This window comes from Malassezia japonica, chromosome 8 (assembly GCF_029542785.1).
Source record: "Malassezia japonica chromosome 8, complete sequence".
Classification (NCBI taxonomy): domain Eukaryota; kingdom Fungi; phylum Basidiomycota; class Malasseziomycetes; order Malasseziales; family Malasseziaceae; genus Malassezia; species Malassezia japonica.
Genome location: NC_083377.1, coordinates 134,473 through 150,746, shown reverse-complemented (window position 1 = coordinate 150,746; position 16,274 = coordinate 134,473). Strand labels below are relative to the sequence as shown.

General features: G+C 64.9%; 15 protein-coding genes across 15 annotated transcripts; 8 read left to right on the top strand and 7 right to left on the bottom strand.

The window, feature by feature from the left end:
* MJAP1_003876 (uncharacterized protein) lies at nucleotides 1-1,026 on the bottom strand (the record flags this gene model as incomplete). The annotated part of the gene is made up of 1 exon (XM_060267799.1): nucleotides 1-1,026. The coding sequence occupies one exon, from the start codon at nucleotides 1,024-1,026 to the stop codon at nucleotides 1-3; it is 1,026 nt and encodes a 341-aa protein (XP_060123782.1).
* Nucleotides 1,027-1,078: 52 nt separating this feature from the next.
* Nucleotides 1,079-2,112, top strand: MJAP1_003875 (uncharacterized protein; the record flags this gene model as incomplete). The annotated part of the gene is made up of 4 exons (XM_060267798.1): nucleotides 1,079-1,209; nucleotides 1,234-1,396; nucleotides 1,419-1,712; nucleotides 1,735-2,112. 4 exons carry the CDS (start codon nucleotides 1,079-1,081, stop codon nucleotides 2,110-2,112), a joined length of 966 nt encoding a protein of 321 aa, XP_060123781.1.
* Nucleotides 2,113-2,143: 31 nt separating this feature from the next.
* On the top strand, nucleotides 2,144-2,522 carry MJAP1_003874 (uncharacterized protein; the record flags this gene model as incomplete). The annotated part of the gene is made up of 3 exons (XM_060267797.1): nucleotides 2,144-2,388; nucleotides 2,413-2,447; nucleotides 2,494-2,522. The coding sequence occupies 3 exons, from the start codon at nucleotides 2,144-2,146 to the stop codon at nucleotides 2,520-2,522; spliced, it is 309 nt and encodes a 102-aa protein (XP_060123780.1).
* Nucleotides 2,523-2,703: 181 nt separating this feature from the next.
* Nucleotides 2,704-3,484, top strand: MJAP1_003873 (uncharacterized protein; the record flags this gene model as incomplete). Its single annotated transcript, XM_060267796.1, has 2 exons — nucleotides 2,704-2,845; nucleotides 2,868-3,484. 2 exons carry the CDS (start codon nucleotides 2,704-2,706, stop codon nucleotides 3,482-3,484), a joined length of 759 nt encoding a protein of 252 aa, XP_060123779.1.
* A 27-nt stretch (nucleotides 3,485-3,511) lies between these two features.
* On the bottom strand, nucleotides 3,512-4,196 carry MJAP1_003872 (uncharacterized protein; the record flags this gene model as incomplete). The annotated part of the gene is made up of 2 exons (XM_060267795.1): nucleotides 3,512-3,738; nucleotides 3,761-4,196. The coding sequence occupies 2 exons, from the start codon at nucleotides 4,194-4,196 to the stop codon at nucleotides 3,512-3,514; spliced, it is 663 nt and encodes a 220-aa protein (XP_060123778.1).
* A 307-nt stretch (nucleotides 4,197-4,503) lies between these two features.
* MJAP1_003871 (uncharacterized protein) lies at nucleotides 4,504-6,319 on the bottom strand (the record flags this gene model as incomplete). The annotated part of the gene is made up of 3 exons (XM_060267794.1): nucleotides 4,504-5,903; nucleotides 5,925-6,135; nucleotides 6,158-6,319. The coding sequence occupies 3 exons, from the start codon at nucleotides 6,317-6,319 to the stop codon at nucleotides 4,504-4,506; spliced, it is 1,773 nt and encodes a 590-aa protein (XP_060123777.1).
* A 64-nt stretch (nucleotides 6,320-6,383) lies between these two features.
* Nucleotides 6,384-8,141, top strand: MJAP1_003870 (uncharacterized protein; the record flags this gene model as incomplete). Its single annotated transcript, XM_060267793.1, has 1 exon — nucleotides 6,384-8,141. The coding sequence occupies one exon, from the start codon at nucleotides 6,384-6,386 to the stop codon at nucleotides 8,139-8,141; it is 1,758 nt and encodes a 585-aa protein (XP_060123776.1).
* A 4-nt stretch (nucleotides 8,142-8,145) lies between these two features.
* On the bottom strand, nucleotides 8,146-9,090 carry atp12 (ATP synthase mitochondrial F1 complex assembly factor 2; the record flags this gene model as incomplete). Its single annotated transcript, XM_060267792.1, has 1 exon — nucleotides 8,146-9,090. One exon carries the CDS (start codon nucleotides 9,088-9,090, stop codon nucleotides 8,146-8,148), a length of 945 nt encoding a protein of 314 aa, XP_060123775.1.
* A 54-nt stretch (nucleotides 9,091-9,144) lies between these two features.
* Nucleotides 9,145-9,786, top strand: MJAP1_003868 (uncharacterized protein; the record flags this gene model as incomplete). Its single annotated transcript, XM_060267791.1, has 1 exon — nucleotides 9,145-9,786. The coding sequence occupies one exon, from the start codon at nucleotides 9,145-9,147 to the stop codon at nucleotides 9,784-9,786; it is 642 nt and encodes a 213-aa protein (XP_060123774.1).
* Nucleotides 9,787-9,814: 28 nt separating this feature from the next.
* On the bottom strand, nucleotides 9,815-10,363 carry MJAP1_003867 (uncharacterized protein; the record flags this gene model as incomplete). The annotated part of the gene is made up of 4 exons (XM_060267790.1): nucleotides 9,815-9,888; nucleotides 9,911-10,066; nucleotides 10,089-10,337; nucleotides 10,360-10,363. 4 exons carry the CDS (start codon nucleotides 10,361-10,363, stop codon nucleotides 9,815-9,817), a joined length of 483 nt encoding a protein of 160 aa, XP_060123773.1.
* Nucleotides 10,364-10,560: 197 nt separating this feature from the next.
* SLM5_2 (asparagine--tRNA ligase) lies at nucleotides 10,561-11,769 on the top strand (the record flags this gene model as incomplete). The annotated part of the gene is made up of 3 exons (XM_060267789.1): nucleotides 10,561-11,019; nucleotides 11,042-11,708; nucleotides 11,750-11,769. 3 exons carry the CDS (start codon nucleotides 10,561-10,563, stop codon nucleotides 11,767-11,769), a joined length of 1,146 nt encoding a protein of 381 aa, XP_060123772.1.
* Nucleotides 11,770-11,787: 18 nt separating this feature from the next.
* Nucleotides 11,788-12,241, bottom strand: APS2 (AP-2 complex subunit sigma; the record flags this gene model as incomplete). Its single annotated transcript, XM_060267788.1, has 2 exons — nucleotides 11,788-12,063; nucleotides 12,086-12,241. 2 exons carry the CDS (start codon nucleotides 12,239-12,241, stop codon nucleotides 11,788-11,790), a joined length of 432 nt encoding a protein of 143 aa, XP_060123771.1.
* Nucleotides 12,242-12,273: 32 nt separating this feature from the next.
* MJAP1_003864 (uncharacterized protein) lies at nucleotides 12,274-12,967 on the top strand (the record flags this gene model as incomplete). The annotated part of the gene is made up of 2 exons (XM_060267787.1): nucleotides 12,274-12,909; nucleotides 12,965-12,967. The coding sequence occupies 2 exons, from the start codon at nucleotides 12,274-12,276 to the stop codon at nucleotides 12,965-12,967; spliced, it is 639 nt and encodes a 212-aa protein (XP_060123770.1).
* A 145-nt stretch (nucleotides 12,968-13,112) lies between these two features.
* Nucleotides 13,113-14,374, bottom strand: GPI18 (ER membrane glycoprotein subunit of the GPI transamidase complex-like protein; the record flags this gene model as incomplete). The annotated part of the gene is made up of 2 exons (XM_060267786.1): nucleotides 13,113-13,506; nucleotides 13,536-14,374. The coding sequence occupies 2 exons, from the start codon at nucleotides 14,372-14,374 to the stop codon at nucleotides 13,113-13,115; spliced, it is 1,233 nt and encodes a 410-aa protein (XP_060123769.1).
* A 35-nt stretch (nucleotides 14,375-14,409) lies between these two features.
* SRP54 (signal-recognition-particle GTPase) lies at nucleotides 14,410-16,250 on the top strand (the record flags this gene model as incomplete). Its single annotated transcript, XM_060267785.1, has 3 exons — nucleotides 14,410-14,744; nucleotides 14,767-16,165; nucleotides 16,188-16,250. 3 exons carry the CDS (start codon nucleotides 14,410-14,412, stop codon nucleotides 16,248-16,250), a joined length of 1,797 nt encoding a protein of 598 aa, XP_060123768.1.
* Between the last annotated feature and the right edge of the window lie 24 nt (nucleotides 16,251-16,274).

Genomic DNA, 16,274 nt, shown 5'->3' with positions numbered 1-16,274 from the left:
TTACGCGGCCTCGGCCTGCCACAGCGCGTAGAGCTTGCGGCGGCTCGGGGCGTAGGTATCGGAGCCGCTGGCAATGGAAAAGGCTGCCTTGAGGATAGTGCGGCGCACCGCAGCAAGCGACTGCGCCTTGTCGTCGAGATCGTCAAATTCGCCGTCGTCGTCGTCGGCATGCACACGGGCGAGGAGCGCAGGATAGGTGTCGAGGGTCTTTTTCGACTTGATCTGCGTGGCGCACGCGTCCAGGAATGGGAGGATCACGGTAGTCATCACGCGCTCGTGCACGCGCTTCGACGTGCTGGTCGCCGCGAGCTCCAGGAACGGGGTCAGGAGGGAGAGGATCGGGATCGTGACGTCCGCCGCGTCCTCGGCCACGACGCTCTCGAGCTCGTCGAGGAAAGTGTCGCACACGTGGTACGTGATACTGTCCGGCACCTTGACGTTGTTCGAGGCAAGCGGGCCGTCGGTGCCCCGCATCACCGTCACAAAGCGCTCGACGAGCGCCGCGTCCCAGCTGTGCCGCCTCAGGAGCTCGAGGCCCGCATGGAGGAACCGCCGCATGAGCATGTAGTATTTATTCACACGGAACTTGTCCACGCCGAGCCACTCGGACTCGGTCGTGGTCCAGAAACCGTGGTAAAAGTCGAGGGCGGTGAGCGCGCGAGCCTGCGCCGAGGCCGCGTCGGGCTCGCTCTCCTTCTTCTCCTCGCCGGTCTCCTCGCCGGTCTCCTCGCCGGTCTCCTCGCCGTAGCCAGCGACACGCAGCACGAGGGTGCTGAGCTCCTGGGCGAGCGCCTGCTGCACCAGCGGCTTGTCCGACATCCAGAAACAGTAAAAGATGCCTTTCCAGAGCTTGCCGAGCTCCACAGAGGACATCGACAGCCCCTCCTCCTTGGCGCTGCGCAGGAGGAACGCAGAAAGAGACCGGATCGCACGGTCACGCACGCGCTTCTCGGTCGAGGCTAGGTACTTGGCGAGCGGCAGCTCCGCTTCCACCGCGTCGCTCTCCCGCTCTTTTCGCTTCGGCATCGTGGCGCGTTCGCGAAAAAAATACATCGGCCGAACGCACGACCGCCAGACGATGCACGGCCGCGCGCGGCGTGGGGGCAAGCGGGGCGCCGAGTATGGCCAGACGATTTTGCCGGTCGGCGAGCTGCCAGCCGACTTTAATGGCGTGCCGCTTGACGGTGAGCAGTACCTCGCCATGGTGCGGTACGTACACGGGCTAATATATAGGCGCGAGGCGAGTATGCAACCCCGCATTCTGTACAGCGCCGCGCACGCAACGACGGCGCCGGCCGCACAGGCTTTGAAATCGATACCCGCCGAAACGACCTCCTTTTTCCCGGATGCGTCGTGGCGTTCCGTGTTCCTCGAGCGCTTCGAGCGCTTGCACAAGGTACGTCGCCCGGCTTACGCAGTCGCTGAAAGCGCCGCCGCCACGCAGCGTGCAAGGGCGCACCCGAGTCCCGGACGTGAGCGACGAAGCCGCGTGGTACCGCTTTGTGCATGGGCGTGCGCCGCCGGACGCGGACGAACGCAGTGCGATGCTCGACGGCGCCTTGTCCGATACGGAGTCGTTTGCGAGCGCAGCAACGTCCGAGGCCGAAGTTGACGATATGCTCGAGAGCGAGCCGACTGGCGACGTCCTCGTTGACCACTATGGCTTTGCATTCCAGGAGCCGAGTATGCGCATTCTCACTGCGCTCGACACGGTACGTCTCTCTCCTGACGCAGGACGATACATTGCGCCTCATCCAGCTATTCCGCAAGTGGATGCAACAGCCGTACTTTGTGCTCCCCTACGACGACGCCCCGCTGCGCTATGCGCTGCATCCCCTGCACACCCGCTGGCTCTTTTCTCTCCTTGCCCACCTCGACCGGCGTTTGTCGGGCGAAGAAATCGCAGGCCTCCGCGCGCTTGCGCGCTCATGCATTGCCGCACTCACGCATGTGCGCAGCCTACGTGCCCAGGCTATGGCAGATAGTGACGATGACTTCCTCGAGCAGGAGTCCGGCGCATGGATGCTCCTGGTGATCGTCGCCGGCGTCTGGGGCCAGCGCGACCTGTGGGACGAAGCGAAAGCACGCACCTCCACTCCCTCGGCCCCCTAATGGCACGTGGGTCGGGTTCCCCCTGTCCATCATGGTGTTCGTGCACATTGTGCTGGTGAAGGTCAAGGCGCAGGTCCTCTCGAACGGCTACGAGGAGTTCAAGGCGCGCCTCGAGACGCTGCGTGATCTGCAGGTGACCAAGGACGAGGTCGTGCAGCTCAAGTGGGGCCCTCCCCTGTGGGACGTTCGTGCGCAGGGCTTCAACTACGGTCTCTACTCCGTCTTCCGCACGCGCGAGGGCCTCGAGCGCTACAAAGACGACAACGACCACAAGGAGTACGTTGCGCGCGACTGACCCAGCTTTGCCAAGATGAACCTCATCCCGAACGTCGACGGTAGGTGTTTCCGGAGAAGAAAAAAACGTGGCTAACACATATGTAGACGTCCTTGCGTACGACTTTGAGGTGTAGATACAAGCTCCTAGCTCCTGCGATCCATCCGCGCACGTCCGCCGGCTCGGCCTCCACGCCGATCCGATGCATACGCGCGTGGCCGGCATGCGTGTATTACTCAGCCACCCTATGCGCGCGCCTGAAATGGGCGCGCCGGACGCGTCGTGCCCGGCGGCCCTTTCCTTCGCGGCCGAGCACGATGTACAAGCGCGCGATCAGCGTGAACGACGTGCTCCAGGAGCGCGAGGCGCGGGGAATCACCCGCACCTCGTCGGAATACACTCATATCCCTGCCGATGTGCAGTCCCAGCTGCAGAGCATGAGCTGGCGCATCCGCGCAAGTACGTTCTTCTTCTGACCCAGACGTGAACCGCGGGTACGCGGGCGGCACACCGAATGGCGTGGCCGGTGCACAGTCCAAGCAGCACTTTAACAGCGCGCAGGACACGATGCAGGAGGTCAAATCGAGCTTCCATCAGTGGGGTCGCACGGCGACCATGCCGAACGGCGCGCTGCGTGGCGCCATGGGCCCGCCTCCGTCGCAGGAAGCGAACATGATGTCGCGTTGGTCGTCGGATACCGACACGACCTTTGGCTCGCTCAACGTGAATGCGTCGCTGAAGCGCGGCATGGCGGAAGACGACAGCGACGCCATCCTCGCCAACTGCTTTGACGAGGACGAGGGCTCGCAGTGGGGCACGCCCTTTACGCAGAGCAACAGCGACAGCGAAAACGAGCCGCTGGACGCGCCGATGAATGTCGAGCGCGCTGTGCGGCCGCTCCCGGCCCGCAGCGGTTTCCGGCCGACCAAGTCGATGCCGCCGCTGCGCGAGCTGCCTCTGGACAACGACTCGGGGCAGTCGACACCCTATACGCACCACCGCTCGGGGTCGGACAGTGACGAGGCGATGGCGCCGGCCGAGGAGCCGTTCCGCCACGTCGATTTCACGTCGTACGCATCGCGCACCGACAACTTTTAATGATATCCATGTACTATAGCTAATGCATCACAAGAACCCCTCGTTCTCGTAATCGATCTCGGGCTCGGGCTCCGCGTCCTCGTCGTCGGATGCCGTTTCGGCTTTTTTGGGCTTCGGCGCGACGTACCGCGGCTTGGGCGGCGGTGGCGGCTGCCGGTTCGCGTGCAACGGGGGAATGCGCGAGGTCCGCTTCAGGCCGGGGATCCGGCTCGTCGTGCTCGTCTGCGAATGGTGGCTCAGGAGCGACGGGAGCGCTGGGTGAGAGTGGATACGTACGTTTGCCAAACAGGCGCTTGCGCGCATCACGCTCCGAGTCCTCGGGCGGCGGCGCAGCAGGCTGTACAGGAGGGTGCACCATCGCAGCGACCTCGTTCTGGTCGGCCGCTTCTTGGGTAGCGTGGTCCATAGATTCGGCTGTGTTCCTTTCAGTGGTATTCTGCTCGTCCGGAGTAGAGTCGTGAGGCGGCGCCGGCTCGGCAGAGGCCGTGGGCTCCGCGTCGTGCGCCTCGCCACCGACGTGCTCTGGTTGGTCCACGTCGGCCTGGTCCTCTGCACCGGACCCGGGGTGCCCTTCGTCCGCAACGACCTCTTCGTCGGTGCGTGCCCCTTTCTTGGGGCGCCGCTTGGGCTCAGGCGTGGCCTTGGCGCCCCGCTTCTTGGGCGTCTTTTTCGGGCTGGGCTCGCTCGTGAATACGTCGCTACCGATTTTCATCGCGTCTGCAGTCCGCGCCCTCGCTGTACGCGCCGACGCGCGCACAGGTGACACCGCGTTCGCTCCTCCTTCACCTGACACGCAAAACACGTCGTCGGCGACCATCGTCGGCTGCCGCATCGGCGAGGAACGCGTGCTGCGCCGTGCAGGCGACGCCTCACGTGGCGGCGTCGCTGCTCCACGCCGTGGCGACTTGCGCTGAGGCGATGCGTGTCCCCGTTCCGGGCTCATTGCACGTTTGTCCGAGTCACCCTTCGACAAGGCCAGCACACGCGCGAGATCCTGCTCTTCTCTACGTCGCGACATGCTACGTGTTGCTTTGCTTAGTCAGCGTGTGTTGGGCCCGCCGCGCGCGGAAACGCTTCGCCTCGCGGACGAACGCGACCAAGAGCGGGACAAACAGCGGCCCAAAGAGGGGGGTATACACCGCGTACTTGTGTTCGTCCGGGAAATAGAGCATAGCCAGCATAGATGGATCAAAGAATGCGCGCGATGCATGCGCCTGTGCGGAATAAGCGAGGTCGAGGGCCTTGGGCAGGACGTCTTGCTGTGCATCTGTGCCAAGGAGCGTTGCGAGCTCGTTCAGGCGCTCGAGCGCAAGTAAAAACTGGCCACGCACGGTCGCGCCGACGCCGAGGTTGGGAATCTTGTCCACGAGGCGCACGGTGCTGCCGAGCGTCTCGATCGTGCTGCGTGCCGACTCGAGCGTGCGGCGCCACAAGAGGCCTTGCACCGCAAAGTACAGTGCGGACTCGCTGTCAGAGACCTGCTCGAACGCGACACCCAGGAGCTGCGCGAGCTGCTTGGAAAAGAGGCGGAGGGGTTCGGCGAGCTCGTCGAGCGTCAGCGGCGGCGCGAGGCGGTCGCCGTCTCCTTCGCGGTTCCACACCACGACGCCGCCCCATTGCGGCACGATCCATGCAGGATTCGCGATTGTTTCCGAGGTAGTCGGATTTCGCATGCGCAGCGGGCGGTGCGCATCACTCGGCAAAAAGAGGACAAAGTGCAGTGTCTGCTCCTCAAACTGCCCGTCGGTTGCGTTCGACGCAGCGTCTGCAAGGCCGTACGACTCGAGGTTCCACTGCGCCGAGTTGACAAAAACACGCACATTGTCGAGCGAGGCAAAGTGCTCGGTCGCCGCCGGCGTGCGTGTCGCAAGTTCGGCGTCGACCGACGCCTGTGCGTGCTCTGCGTGCTCTGCAGCGGCCGCAGCCTCAATCGACGAGTCCTGTTCCGGTGCACGCGTGTGCTCCGGCGCCGCGGGGGCCGCTTCCGGCGCGTGGTGCTCAGCGGCGGGCTCAAACTCGAGCGGGGCGTACCACTGCACCTGGCTCTCTAACTGAAAGTCGTGCACGCCCCGTGCCGCCTCGATCAAACGAAAAAGCGGCGCAATGGCCTCGAGGCGCGGCGGAAGTGCGCCGTGCATGTTGTCAAGGACCTTGAGCGTCTCTTGGAGTTCCCATCCCGATGCTGCGCCGCCCGCGCTCGCGTCCTCGTTCAGCAACGAAAAGACGACACGCACGCGCTTTGCAAACTGGATCGCATGCAGATCGTGTGCCGACTTGCGGCGGTGCGCGTCATCCACCTCGCTCGCGCTGCGGGCGAGCAGAGGCGCGAGTTTCTCGGCGACCGACTGCGCCATGTCGTCCGAGGCGCAAACCGTGAAGGCGTCGTCGCACGCGACATTCCGGAGCGAAAGGGAGTAGGCTGGTGAGTATTTCAACGTACTCATCGTCGCATTGTGCGGCGCTGCGGCACACACGCCCGGCACAGACACTTGCCAGTCCATGCATAGGTCGTCTGTCGACGCGTCTTGCGCGTCCTGCGCGCCCCGCGCAAGCGTATTCAGGCGCTTCTGCACATTTTCACACGTATCGCTCCCCACCGATACGCCGTGGGGCGTAAGCTCGAGCGAAAAGGCAGCGCGAACCGGGCAAGCCTGCGTTAGCCATGCTACGTACCACCTGCTCCTGCCACGCAAACACGTCTGCCGCCGGCAGCGGCAACCGCGTAATCGTCGTCGTCGCCCACCAAAACGGCAGCGCCGCGATAATCACGCATACAAATGACACCAAGATCGACACGCGGACGCGCGTCGCCTGGAACGGCGCCTCGCCGAGCATGGTGGTGCCACGTGGCCCGGCCCATCCCCGGCTCGGTGTGGAGAAAAGCGGGGCGTAGTCGACCATGTCCGGAAAGGGTGCAGGGGCGATTGACGAGCGCAGTCCCAAGCGGGCGGTCGAGACGATGACGCTCATGGACATAATCGAGCGTGTTCCTCCCAGCATGATGCAGCTGCTGGTCGCGCTCGCGCCGACGATTGATTTGGTGCATCGCTTCCTGACTCTGGCGACCTGGCGTGGGGGATACCGTACCAGAGTCCAGTCGTGGCTCCTGCTACTGGGCTACATGCTGGTGTGCCTCTACGGTTACGAGGTCCTTCGTTATGCTCCCCAGGTCATCCCCCTCGCGTGGATTGCGTACACGTCGCTCCGCGCCTCCTTTGCGCGTGTCGTCGGCCAGCGCCAGACGACGCCGGGCGGCACGACGTCCAAGACGATCAAGCGCGCAGTCGCGCAGCTGTGTGACATCTCCGACTTTGTCGCGGCTGTGTGCGAGATGCTCGTGTACCCCCTCGCCACGCTCCTCGCAGCGCAGACGCAAGGGCCGGGTGTCAGCCACTTGGTCATCTTCCTCCTCGCCTCGTGGCCGCTGTGGCTCCTTGTGATGCTGCCGCCGCACATGTGGATCACGCCGTACTACATCGCGCGCACAACGCTCGGGCATGTGCTCGAGAGCGCGCCCGCCCTCGCCGTGCGCGCCTACGTCCACGAGTCGTTCGTGCCGGCGAGCCTGCGCTTCGCCGAGGGCCACGCGCCGAAGCTGTACGAGACCGGCGTGTACTACGTGGCACTCGCAGAGACGCACGTCCTGCCCGCTTTGCGTGCGGTGATCAAGTTTTTGAATGTGCGTGGCCTGCCGCTCGCGCTGCAGGTCATCCCGCCGTTCCCGGTGGCCGCGCTGAGCCTGCGCTACGTCTTCCTTGTGCTGGGCGTAATTGCGCTGACGTGGTGCTCGCCGTGGGCGACGCTCCTGCGCCGCACCATGTGGCGCAGCGCGCTCGTCCGCCACACGGTCCTTGGCGTTGCGCACGTCCTGAGCGGCACCGACAACGTGGTCGGCGCGTGGCGCACGGCGATGCCCAAGCGCCTGCACGGCACGTCGAGTGCGCTGGTCAAGGCCAAGCGCAACCTCGAGACCCACGAGACCGTCTTTCAGTTTGAGATCTACGAGAACCAGCGTTGGTGGATCGGCCTGGACTGGACCGCGGCGCTCCTGCCGCAGGAGCGCCCGTCGTGGTCCGACAGCGACAACAATGCGGTGGCCCCGCCGTCGTCCTTTACCCTCCCGTCAGCGACCTGTGCGATGGTCCCGTCGTTGACGCGCGCGAACCGCGACGACTGCCGCATCGCCGAGTGGCACTGGGTCGACCTCGAGTGGCGCGTTGCCGGCGCGCAGTCGATCACCTCGGCGGTGTACACGCCAGCCTCGTCCATGTCTGCGAAGGAGGCGCAGCGCCTGAGCAGCCGCTTTGCCTCGGACAAGAACGTGGACGACTCGGGCGCGGTGCTCGACGCGGCGGACCGCCTCAAGGCCGCTACCGACGCCGCGGCCAAGAGCGGGTCCCCGACCAAGACCGAGGCCGAGGCAATGGCCGACGCCGCGGCCGAGCTGCCCGAGGAGCTGCGCACCGTCGCGCGTCCATCGGCCACCGCGTCGAACGCGAGCGACGTCGACCCCGAGGGCTGGCAGTACGGCGATAATGCGTGGGAAAAAATGAGCCGCGCCAGCGGCATGGGCCGCTACACGCGCCGTCGCTGCTGGGTGCGCCGCGCGGTGCTCGTGCAGACGGTCGAGCACGACGTGATCCGGGAAGTGTCGTAGTACTCTATGCGCTATACTTTTGCTTCAGTACCTCGACGAAGCGCTCGACGAGCTCCGGCTCGGTGGTCACCTGCGCACAGGCGACGCTCGCGAGCTGGCGCCGCAGCTCGGCGTGGTCGACGTCGTGCGAGTCTTCCACCGCGCCCCACGTCGACACCTGCGCGGCAGTCTCGACTTCGGCTGCGAGCGCCGCCTGCTCCGCCTCGATGCGCCGGTAAAAGAGGGCGAACGAGGTAAAGATGGACTTGGTCGTCATCACCGCGCGCTCCATCACCGCGAGCTCCAGAGGAGAGAGGGCGGTGAGGACGTCGGCGATGCGCGCACGCGACGCAGCCGGCTGCGCGCTCGTCAGCGCGCCGTGCGCCGCGTTGATCTCGATCTGGAAAAACTCGCGCGCCCAATCCAGGATCGGGTCCCAGCGCGTAGTCTGGAGCTCGACGAGCGCCTTGGGCTGCTTCTCGTAAAAGGTGATCGAGTCGGTATCAAAGTAGCGCAGCAGGTAGTCGACGACCTCTGCGCGCTCTTTCTCCGTCGCGAGGCCGTCGATGGCGCGCGACGCAAGCGAGGTGAGGGGCAGCGAGTGCGGCTTGAGCACCTGCGTCTGGGTATCCCATTCTTCCGAGATGAGGCACGCCAAAAGCGGGCGGTCTGCCGGCACGGTGAGCACCTTGCCACCCGGCGTGCGCAGCGCACGCTTGTCGAGCAGCACGGTAAAGTGCTCCTCGGCCTCGGCGTCCGCAGGCACATGGCCCACGCTGACCTTTTTCCAGAAGCGCGAAAAGGTCTTTTCGGCGCGCTCGCCGCTCGGCGGCAGGTCCATTTTCGGCTCCGGCGGCGCCTGGCGCAGGCGCATCGGCGTGACGCTCAGCGCGCGCACAGGCTCAGCACGCACCGCACACAGCGGCGCGGCGCGCAGCGCAGCGCGGCCCAGGCTCAGACCACGCAGCATCGTAGGCAGAAACAGCCCGGCGTATGCCACGTGGCCTCGACGAGACTTCCACGCATGAGCGACGCACTGGCTCCGCAGGCGGCAGTGCCCGACGTGGACGCGACGGATGCGTCGGGAAACCCCCAGCTGATTGCCGCGGATGGCACCCAGCTCTTCCCCTTCTCGGTAGACCCCGAAAAATGCACGGTGAACGCGCCTGGCCAGGACGTGCAGCTGCTGAATATGCTCGCGCGTTGGACGTCGATGCTGCCGCCCCAAGCGCCGTTCCCCCCGCCCCCGAACATTGTCCAGACGAAGATCTCGGAGAACGTTGTGCAGGCAAAGGATATGGGCAACGGCCGTTTCCGCCAGCAAGACTGGCAGGGAGCGATCAAGCACTATACGATGGCGATCGCCATGGCCTCCAGCCGTCCGCTGTGGGAGGCCAACGAGCTGGTGCGTGACGAGCTCTCGATGCTCCTCGCGAACCGCAGCGCGGCGTTTGCGAGCGCGGGCGCGTACATCGAGGCGCTCTGCGACGCGGACGCCGTCATCAAGATCAAGAAGCCCTGGGGCAAGGGGCACTTTCGCAAGGGCAAGGCGCTCGTCGGCCTGCAGCGGTACGAGGAGGCGCGCGCCGCCTTTACGCTCGGACAGCAGTTTGAGCCGGACAATGAAGAGTTCGCCAAGGCGATTGCGGCACTCCCCAGTTCATAATGGCGTGTAGAGAAGAAGTACTACGAATCTATTCGGACTTCTCCGAGCCAGACGACGGCGCGTGGTGGTCGTGGTTCACCAGGTTGAACCAGGGCATGATGGCTGCGTTAGTCGGACAACGTACCAAAGTTCAGCTGGGAAAAGAGACTGTTGCGGAAGGCCGCGCCCTGCATTTCAGGCGAGAGCGACGAGGCGCCGATACCGGCGACCTTGCCCGAGGCAACCTCCTCCTTGGCACGCTCGTGCTCACGGTCGTTCTCGGTCCAGCCCCAGAAGCGGACTGCGTTAGTCAGTGTACGTACACGTCGAGCGCTGGTATGCCAGCAGGAAACCACCCGCAAGGCCTAGGAACGCAGACAGACGCAGCGCAGTGCCCAGACCGTAGCGCGCCCGGGACGGGTCCGAGCGCTCCAACAAAAAGAGGGCGCTGGGGAACGCAGCAGCCGTGCCGGCCCACGCGGTGTAGTCCGAGGGGCGGAAGTAGTTGATGACCCGCCTAAAGTGCGGGTCTGTGTCAATCAACGGGTACGGCGTGTCAAACTCCTTGATCGCTGCGTTAGAGGAGGGACGTACGCATCGTCACACCGACCCTATCGCCAATGGTCGCAGAACAAACGCCGCCGCCGCCGGTCGCTCGGCAATCCCGCGCACGTGACATAAATTTTGGCTTCCATGCACCGTGCCACTGTTGCAGCGGGGTGGGTGGCAAGGCGCGCCGTGCGCGCGCCGCTGCGCGCCCAGTACGCGCCGCTGAGTACGTCGGGGATCGCGGCGATGCCGCGTATGCGCCGCGCCGCGCCGCGCGCGTTGGGCGGCGCGGAGCCGGCGCAGGAAAACGTGCCGAGGCCAGACGCACCTCCTGCGTCTGTGCCTTGGTTCATGCAGGAAGAGGTTGTGGATGTGCCAGAGGCGCAAGAGGACCGCAGCACATCGCCCATTGCCTGGGTTCCCCCGTACCTCCCGGCGACGACCGACATTCCCGCCGCCGTCTCCAACATGATTGATCTGTGCGTCGACGGGCCGCTGCACGGCCTCGTCGCGCGCCCCAAGGCGCCCGAAGACATCGACGACCAGCACTGGGGCTCGGTCGTGCGCGCCTCGCCGCTCGCCGTGATCAAGCCCATGCCGGGCTCGGAAGCGGTCCAGGAAGGCCAGGACTGGATCGTGGTGGTCGAAGTACGCGGCGAGGGCGTCGGTGGCGTGCGCCGCGTCGCTACCGAGATTGGAACCTATGTATGTACATTGCCTAACGCAGCTCAAGCATACCCGCCCGCCCGCACCGACGCCGGCCGCGGAGCTGACGCTCGACGACTTCCTCGGCGCCCCCGAGGTCGTCGAGGAGCCGCGGGGCGAGCGCCCGGCGGGCCTGTCGCGCATCGAGCACGAGCTCGGCACCGAGCTGCCTGCGTGGAAGATTCAAGAGATTGCGCTCTCGCGCAAGTTTCCCGACGGCTGGACGCCCAGCACCAAGCTCTCGCACGAGGCACAGCACGGCCTGCGCCTCTTGCACGCGTCCGATCCCGAGCGTTTTGACATCAGTGTGCTGAGCCGCCGCTTCCGCATCAGCCCGGAGAGCGTGCGCCGCATCCTCAAGTCGCGCTGGCGCCCGTCGCCCGAGGAAGCCGAGCGGCAGAACCGCCGCGCCAAGGCGCTGGAGGCGTCGCGCAACGAGCCCCTCTCGCGCGAGCAAGAGGAGCTCGCGGCGCTGCGTGGCGACGTGCCGCTTGAGCCTGCGCACCGCCCCGAGGCCGCGCACGACGCGTACGAGCACCCAGTGCGTTTCGAGGGGCTCGTGTCCAGCGCGGACCTCGCCGTGGGCCGTGCGCGGCAAAAGAGCGTCGCGTCGCGCGGCAGCGGCGACTGGTGCCTGGTGGATGCGGGCTGGTGCGTTGTGCACGTCATGACCGAGTCGGCGCGTGCACGTTATCGTATCGAGGATCTCTGGCGGCACAACGGCACAGAGTCGTTCCGTGCGCCCACTAGCCGAGGCGCTCCACTGGGTCAGTAGAGGGACGTACGCTGATCGAGGCGTGCGAGGACGTCCGACTTGCTCGTCTCCTCGATCTCGCCCGCCAAAAAGATCTCGTCGAGGATCGCGTAGACTTTGTAAAAGTGAAATACCAAATCCAGCTCGCACACATTGGCAAAGTGCGCGTCGAGGATCTCGACAAAGAGGTGGATCGCCTCGAGGTACGCCAGCTCGTTGTCGTCCATGTCGATGCACGTGCAAAAGTACAGGCCCGCGTACCGCCGATAGACGAGCTTGTAGTTTTGATACTGGGTGAGTAAAGCGGCCTACCTCGACAAAGTTGCTCTGCGAGCGCTGGTCGCGCGGCGCAATGAGACGGTGCACGTCGCCCGTGAGGCGTCCCTTGTCCGCAGCATCATACGGCGCATAGTACTTCGCCAGGCGCACCTTCCCTTGCCGGTTCTGGATCATGATGAAGCGGATCATGGCGGGGGAAGTGGAGGTGTGTTTCGACCAGCATGAAGCTCGCCGAGCTGCGGCTGTCGTCGACGCTGCACGGCTGGGATCCGCTCAGGATCCTCGCTCAGATCGCTGCGGTGCAGGCAGTGCACTATATTCTCCTCGCGGCGTTTGTGCCGCCCCTCTTGTCCATCTTTACCGAGACCCCCGCGCTGCGCTTCGAGGGGGGGCCGGCGCAGGTCGGCATGTTGGTCGACTGGCGCGAGCTCGCGAGCCAGCCGACGTGGGACTGGGCGCGAGAAAACACGACTTACGCCCCGTCACAAGGCACGATGAGCGCCGCAGACAAGGCCGCGGCCGCCAAGTGGTCCGCCGGTGCACTGTGGCTCAGCGAGGGCAATCACACCGGCGTGCGCACGCTCCCGCCGGACGCGTACGTCTGGAACGAGACATCCGGCGAGACGACCGTGCAGGACCCGAACGTGCTTAAAGTGCCGGCCGCGAGTGCCGTCTCGCTGCAAGAGCTCCAGCTGGAGCGCTGGGAATGGCAGCATACCCACGACACGCGACGGGGATGGGCCATCTCTGCTGCGTGGGCCATGACCGTGTTCTTTGACGTGCAGGTCCTGTACTACCTCGTGCGCAAGCCGACGCACGTCCTCGACTTTGTGTGCACGATGCACTTTTTGCACCTCGTGCTCACGTCCTATTTTGCGGGGTCGCTTCCCGTCTCGCTGTACTGGTGGGCAGTGATGTTTGCACACGGCAGTCTGTGCATCGTGTTTGCCGAGCGCATGGCGATCCAGCGCGAGATGCGCATCGGCTTTGCAGAGCACGAGACACTCGAGGCGCACGGCAACGGCGAGGAACTGGAAATGGCGCCTACACGTAATGTACATTAAGCGGGGGGGTAGAAGCCGGCGTACAGCAGGCCGGCGACGAGTGCATAGGGGACCAGGTACCGTAGCGCGGTTCGCCGATGCACACTGCCATGCGCAAGCCCGTACCATACAAACGGCATGCCACCGGGCGTGCACAGCCGCAGCGCAATCTGCACATGGCTCGCGAAGAGGAGCACGAGCAGGAGCGCGAGCGTATGCAGCATGAACGGAAGGGGGACCGTTTCATGGCCGAGCGGCGCGCGCCACGGACAGAGCACCGCGTCGAGAAGCGGCAGGCCGACACGGCGTCCGTAGGTAGCGCAGGCAATACCTCCGGCGAGCAGCACCGGCGCGGCGAGCACAAAGTTTGGGACTTGCGCCAGCGTCCAGTACCGAAAGAGGCCGACGTCCCTGCGTTAAAAAGAACAACGTACCAATACGTCGACTGGATATAGTTGTAGGCGAGCGGAACGCGCCAGGTGCACCACGGCGAGATGGCGCCTTGGGTACAGAGGCGCGAATACGCCCATGCCTGCGTAAGGACCCACGGAGAGATGGACACGAATACAAGAGGAAGGACGCCCAAGAGTCGCACCGCAAAGCGGCCCAAGCTCTGGGTCTTGGGCGCCCACGCCGCGTGCCACACGAGGTAGCCGGCAAGCAGAATGCCATTTGCCCGGAAACACGTCGCGGCCGCAAAGCACATCGCTGCGAGCGCGCGCCGAGCCGTGCGATGCGCTTCGTGGCCCGTGCCTAGCACCCAAAAGCCGAGCAGCGACAGGACCGAAAAGAAGGACTCGGGCGTAGGTGCCGACAGGGCCGATGTGCTCGCCGGTGCGATGGCCGAAAAGAGCGCAGCCGCACGCGCGATACTCGGCGTGCTCCATGCGCGCACGACCTCGTACAGCAGCAACGGACTCGCCCACGACGCGATGTTGGCGAGCACTGTCGCGACGACCACCGCCGCCGTCGCGTCCCACGGCGCACTCGCGTCCCACAGCCTACCTATATACCCCCCCAGCCGCAGCACACTGACAATCCCCGGCTGGAATGCGAGCGCCTGCTCGGTCGTGTAGCCATGCGCAGCAGCCGCGACAAAGTACACGGTATCCCAGCGGACGAATGGTGCGGCCCACACGTCCCACTCCCCCGCGCGTGCCCCCAGTGTATGTTGTACAATCTCCCCCGAGGTATCAAACGCCTGCTGGCCCTGCGCCGCGCACCACAGCAGCGCGACGCTCACCCCCCGCCAGCCCGCCGAGACGCGCGCGAGGTGCATGGTGGAGGCTGCTGACTCAGCCATCTTCCACGACCATGGTGCTGGCGGACCTCGGTCGGCGGCTGAACCAAGCGTTCAGCGACCTGCAGCGGCAGCCTGTTGTGGATGAGGCGTCGATTGATACGCTTCTGAAGCATGTGTGCAATGCCCTGCTGGGCAGCGACGTGAATGTGCAGCTAGTGCAATCGCTGCGGCAGAACGTCAAGGCCGAAGTGCGGACGCTCCTCAACGAGAAAGGCGAGTCGCTCTCCGACGCGCAGCGCAAGAACCAGGTGCAGCGTGTGATGTTTGACCACCTTGTGAAGCTCGTGGATCCTGGCGAGGGCTCGACGACGCACCGCCTCGAGAAAGGAAAGCAGAACGTGATCATGTATGTATGGAATCTAACGCAGGTTTGTCGGTCTGCAGGGCTCGGGTAAGACGACGTCGTGTACAAAGCTCGCACTGTGGTACCAGAAGCGTGGCTACAAGGTCGGCCTCGTGTGTGCAGACACCTTCCGTGCCGGTGCCTTTGACCAGCTGAAGCAGAACGCGGCCAAGGCCTCGATTCCGTTCTACGGCTCCTACACCGAGACGGACCCCGTGGCGATCGCTGCGGCGGGTGTCGCGTCCTTTAAAAAGAACCGCTTCGATATCATCATTGTCGACACGTCCGGTCGCCACAAGCAGGAAAAGGACCTCTTCACCGAGATGGTCGACATTGGCGCGGCGGTCAAGCCCGCGCAGACCATCATGGTGCTCGACGCAAGCATCGGTCAGGCGGCCGAGGCACAGAGCCGCGCGTTCAAAGAGGCGGCAGGATACGGCGCGCTGTTTGTGACCAAGCTCGACGGCCACGCCAAGGGTGGCGGTGCGATCTCCGCCGTCGCGTCGACCAAGACACCGATCATCTTCATCGGTACCGGTGAGCACATCCACGACATTGAGCCATTCCGTGCGCGTCCGTTCATCTCCAAGATGCTCGGCATGGGCGATCTGACGAGCTTGATGGACAGCGTGGAAGAGGTGCAGATGAACACCGACGTCCAGGAGCGCCAAAAGAACATGATGAAGAAGATCCAAGAGGGCGGCACCTTTTCGATCCGCGACTGGCGCGAGCAGATCACGAACCTGATGAAGATGGGGCCGATGTCCAAGCTCGCAGGCATGATTCCGGGCATGGGCCAGATGATGGGCGGCGGCGACGGCGACTCGATGGCGAGCAACCGTTTCAAGAGCATGCTGTACATTACGGATAGTATGACGCCGGAGGAGCTCGACTCGGACGGCTCGCTCTTTACCAAGCCCGTCCGCCAGCGCACCACCAAGGAGGTCGCGCAAAAGGATAAGGACGCGCCCAAGCCCAAGCCCAAGATGCGGCTTACTGCGCGTGCGTATCGCGTCGCGCGCGGCAGCGGCACGTCGGTGCGCGAGGTCGAAGAGTTCCTCATGCAGTACCGCACCGTCGCCAAGATGGTCAAGAAGATGGGCGGCAAGGCCGGCTGGCTGCAGCAGATGCAGGGCGGTGCGGGACGCCGTGGCGGCGCGCCGATGCTGCCGCCGGGCATGTCGCGCGAGCAGGCGATGAAGATGCAGAGCGCGCTTCCGCCGGATATCAAGGCGATGCTCCGGCAACCGGGCGGACGCGAGCAGCTCATGAAGCAGATGCAGAGCGGCAACATTCCGCCGTCGCTGGCCAACATGCAAGGCGGTCTTCCGGGCATGGGCGGCCTCCCGGGTATGGGCGGGCTGCCGGGCATGGGCGGCGGTGGCGGCATGCCCGACATGGCGCAGATGCAGCAGATGATGCAGGTATGTACTTCTACTAACACAGAACATGGGCGGCATGGGCGGCCTCGGCGGCATGATGCAAAAGATGATGGGTGGCGGTTCGTAGGAAATAGCCCATTTTCTCCACATT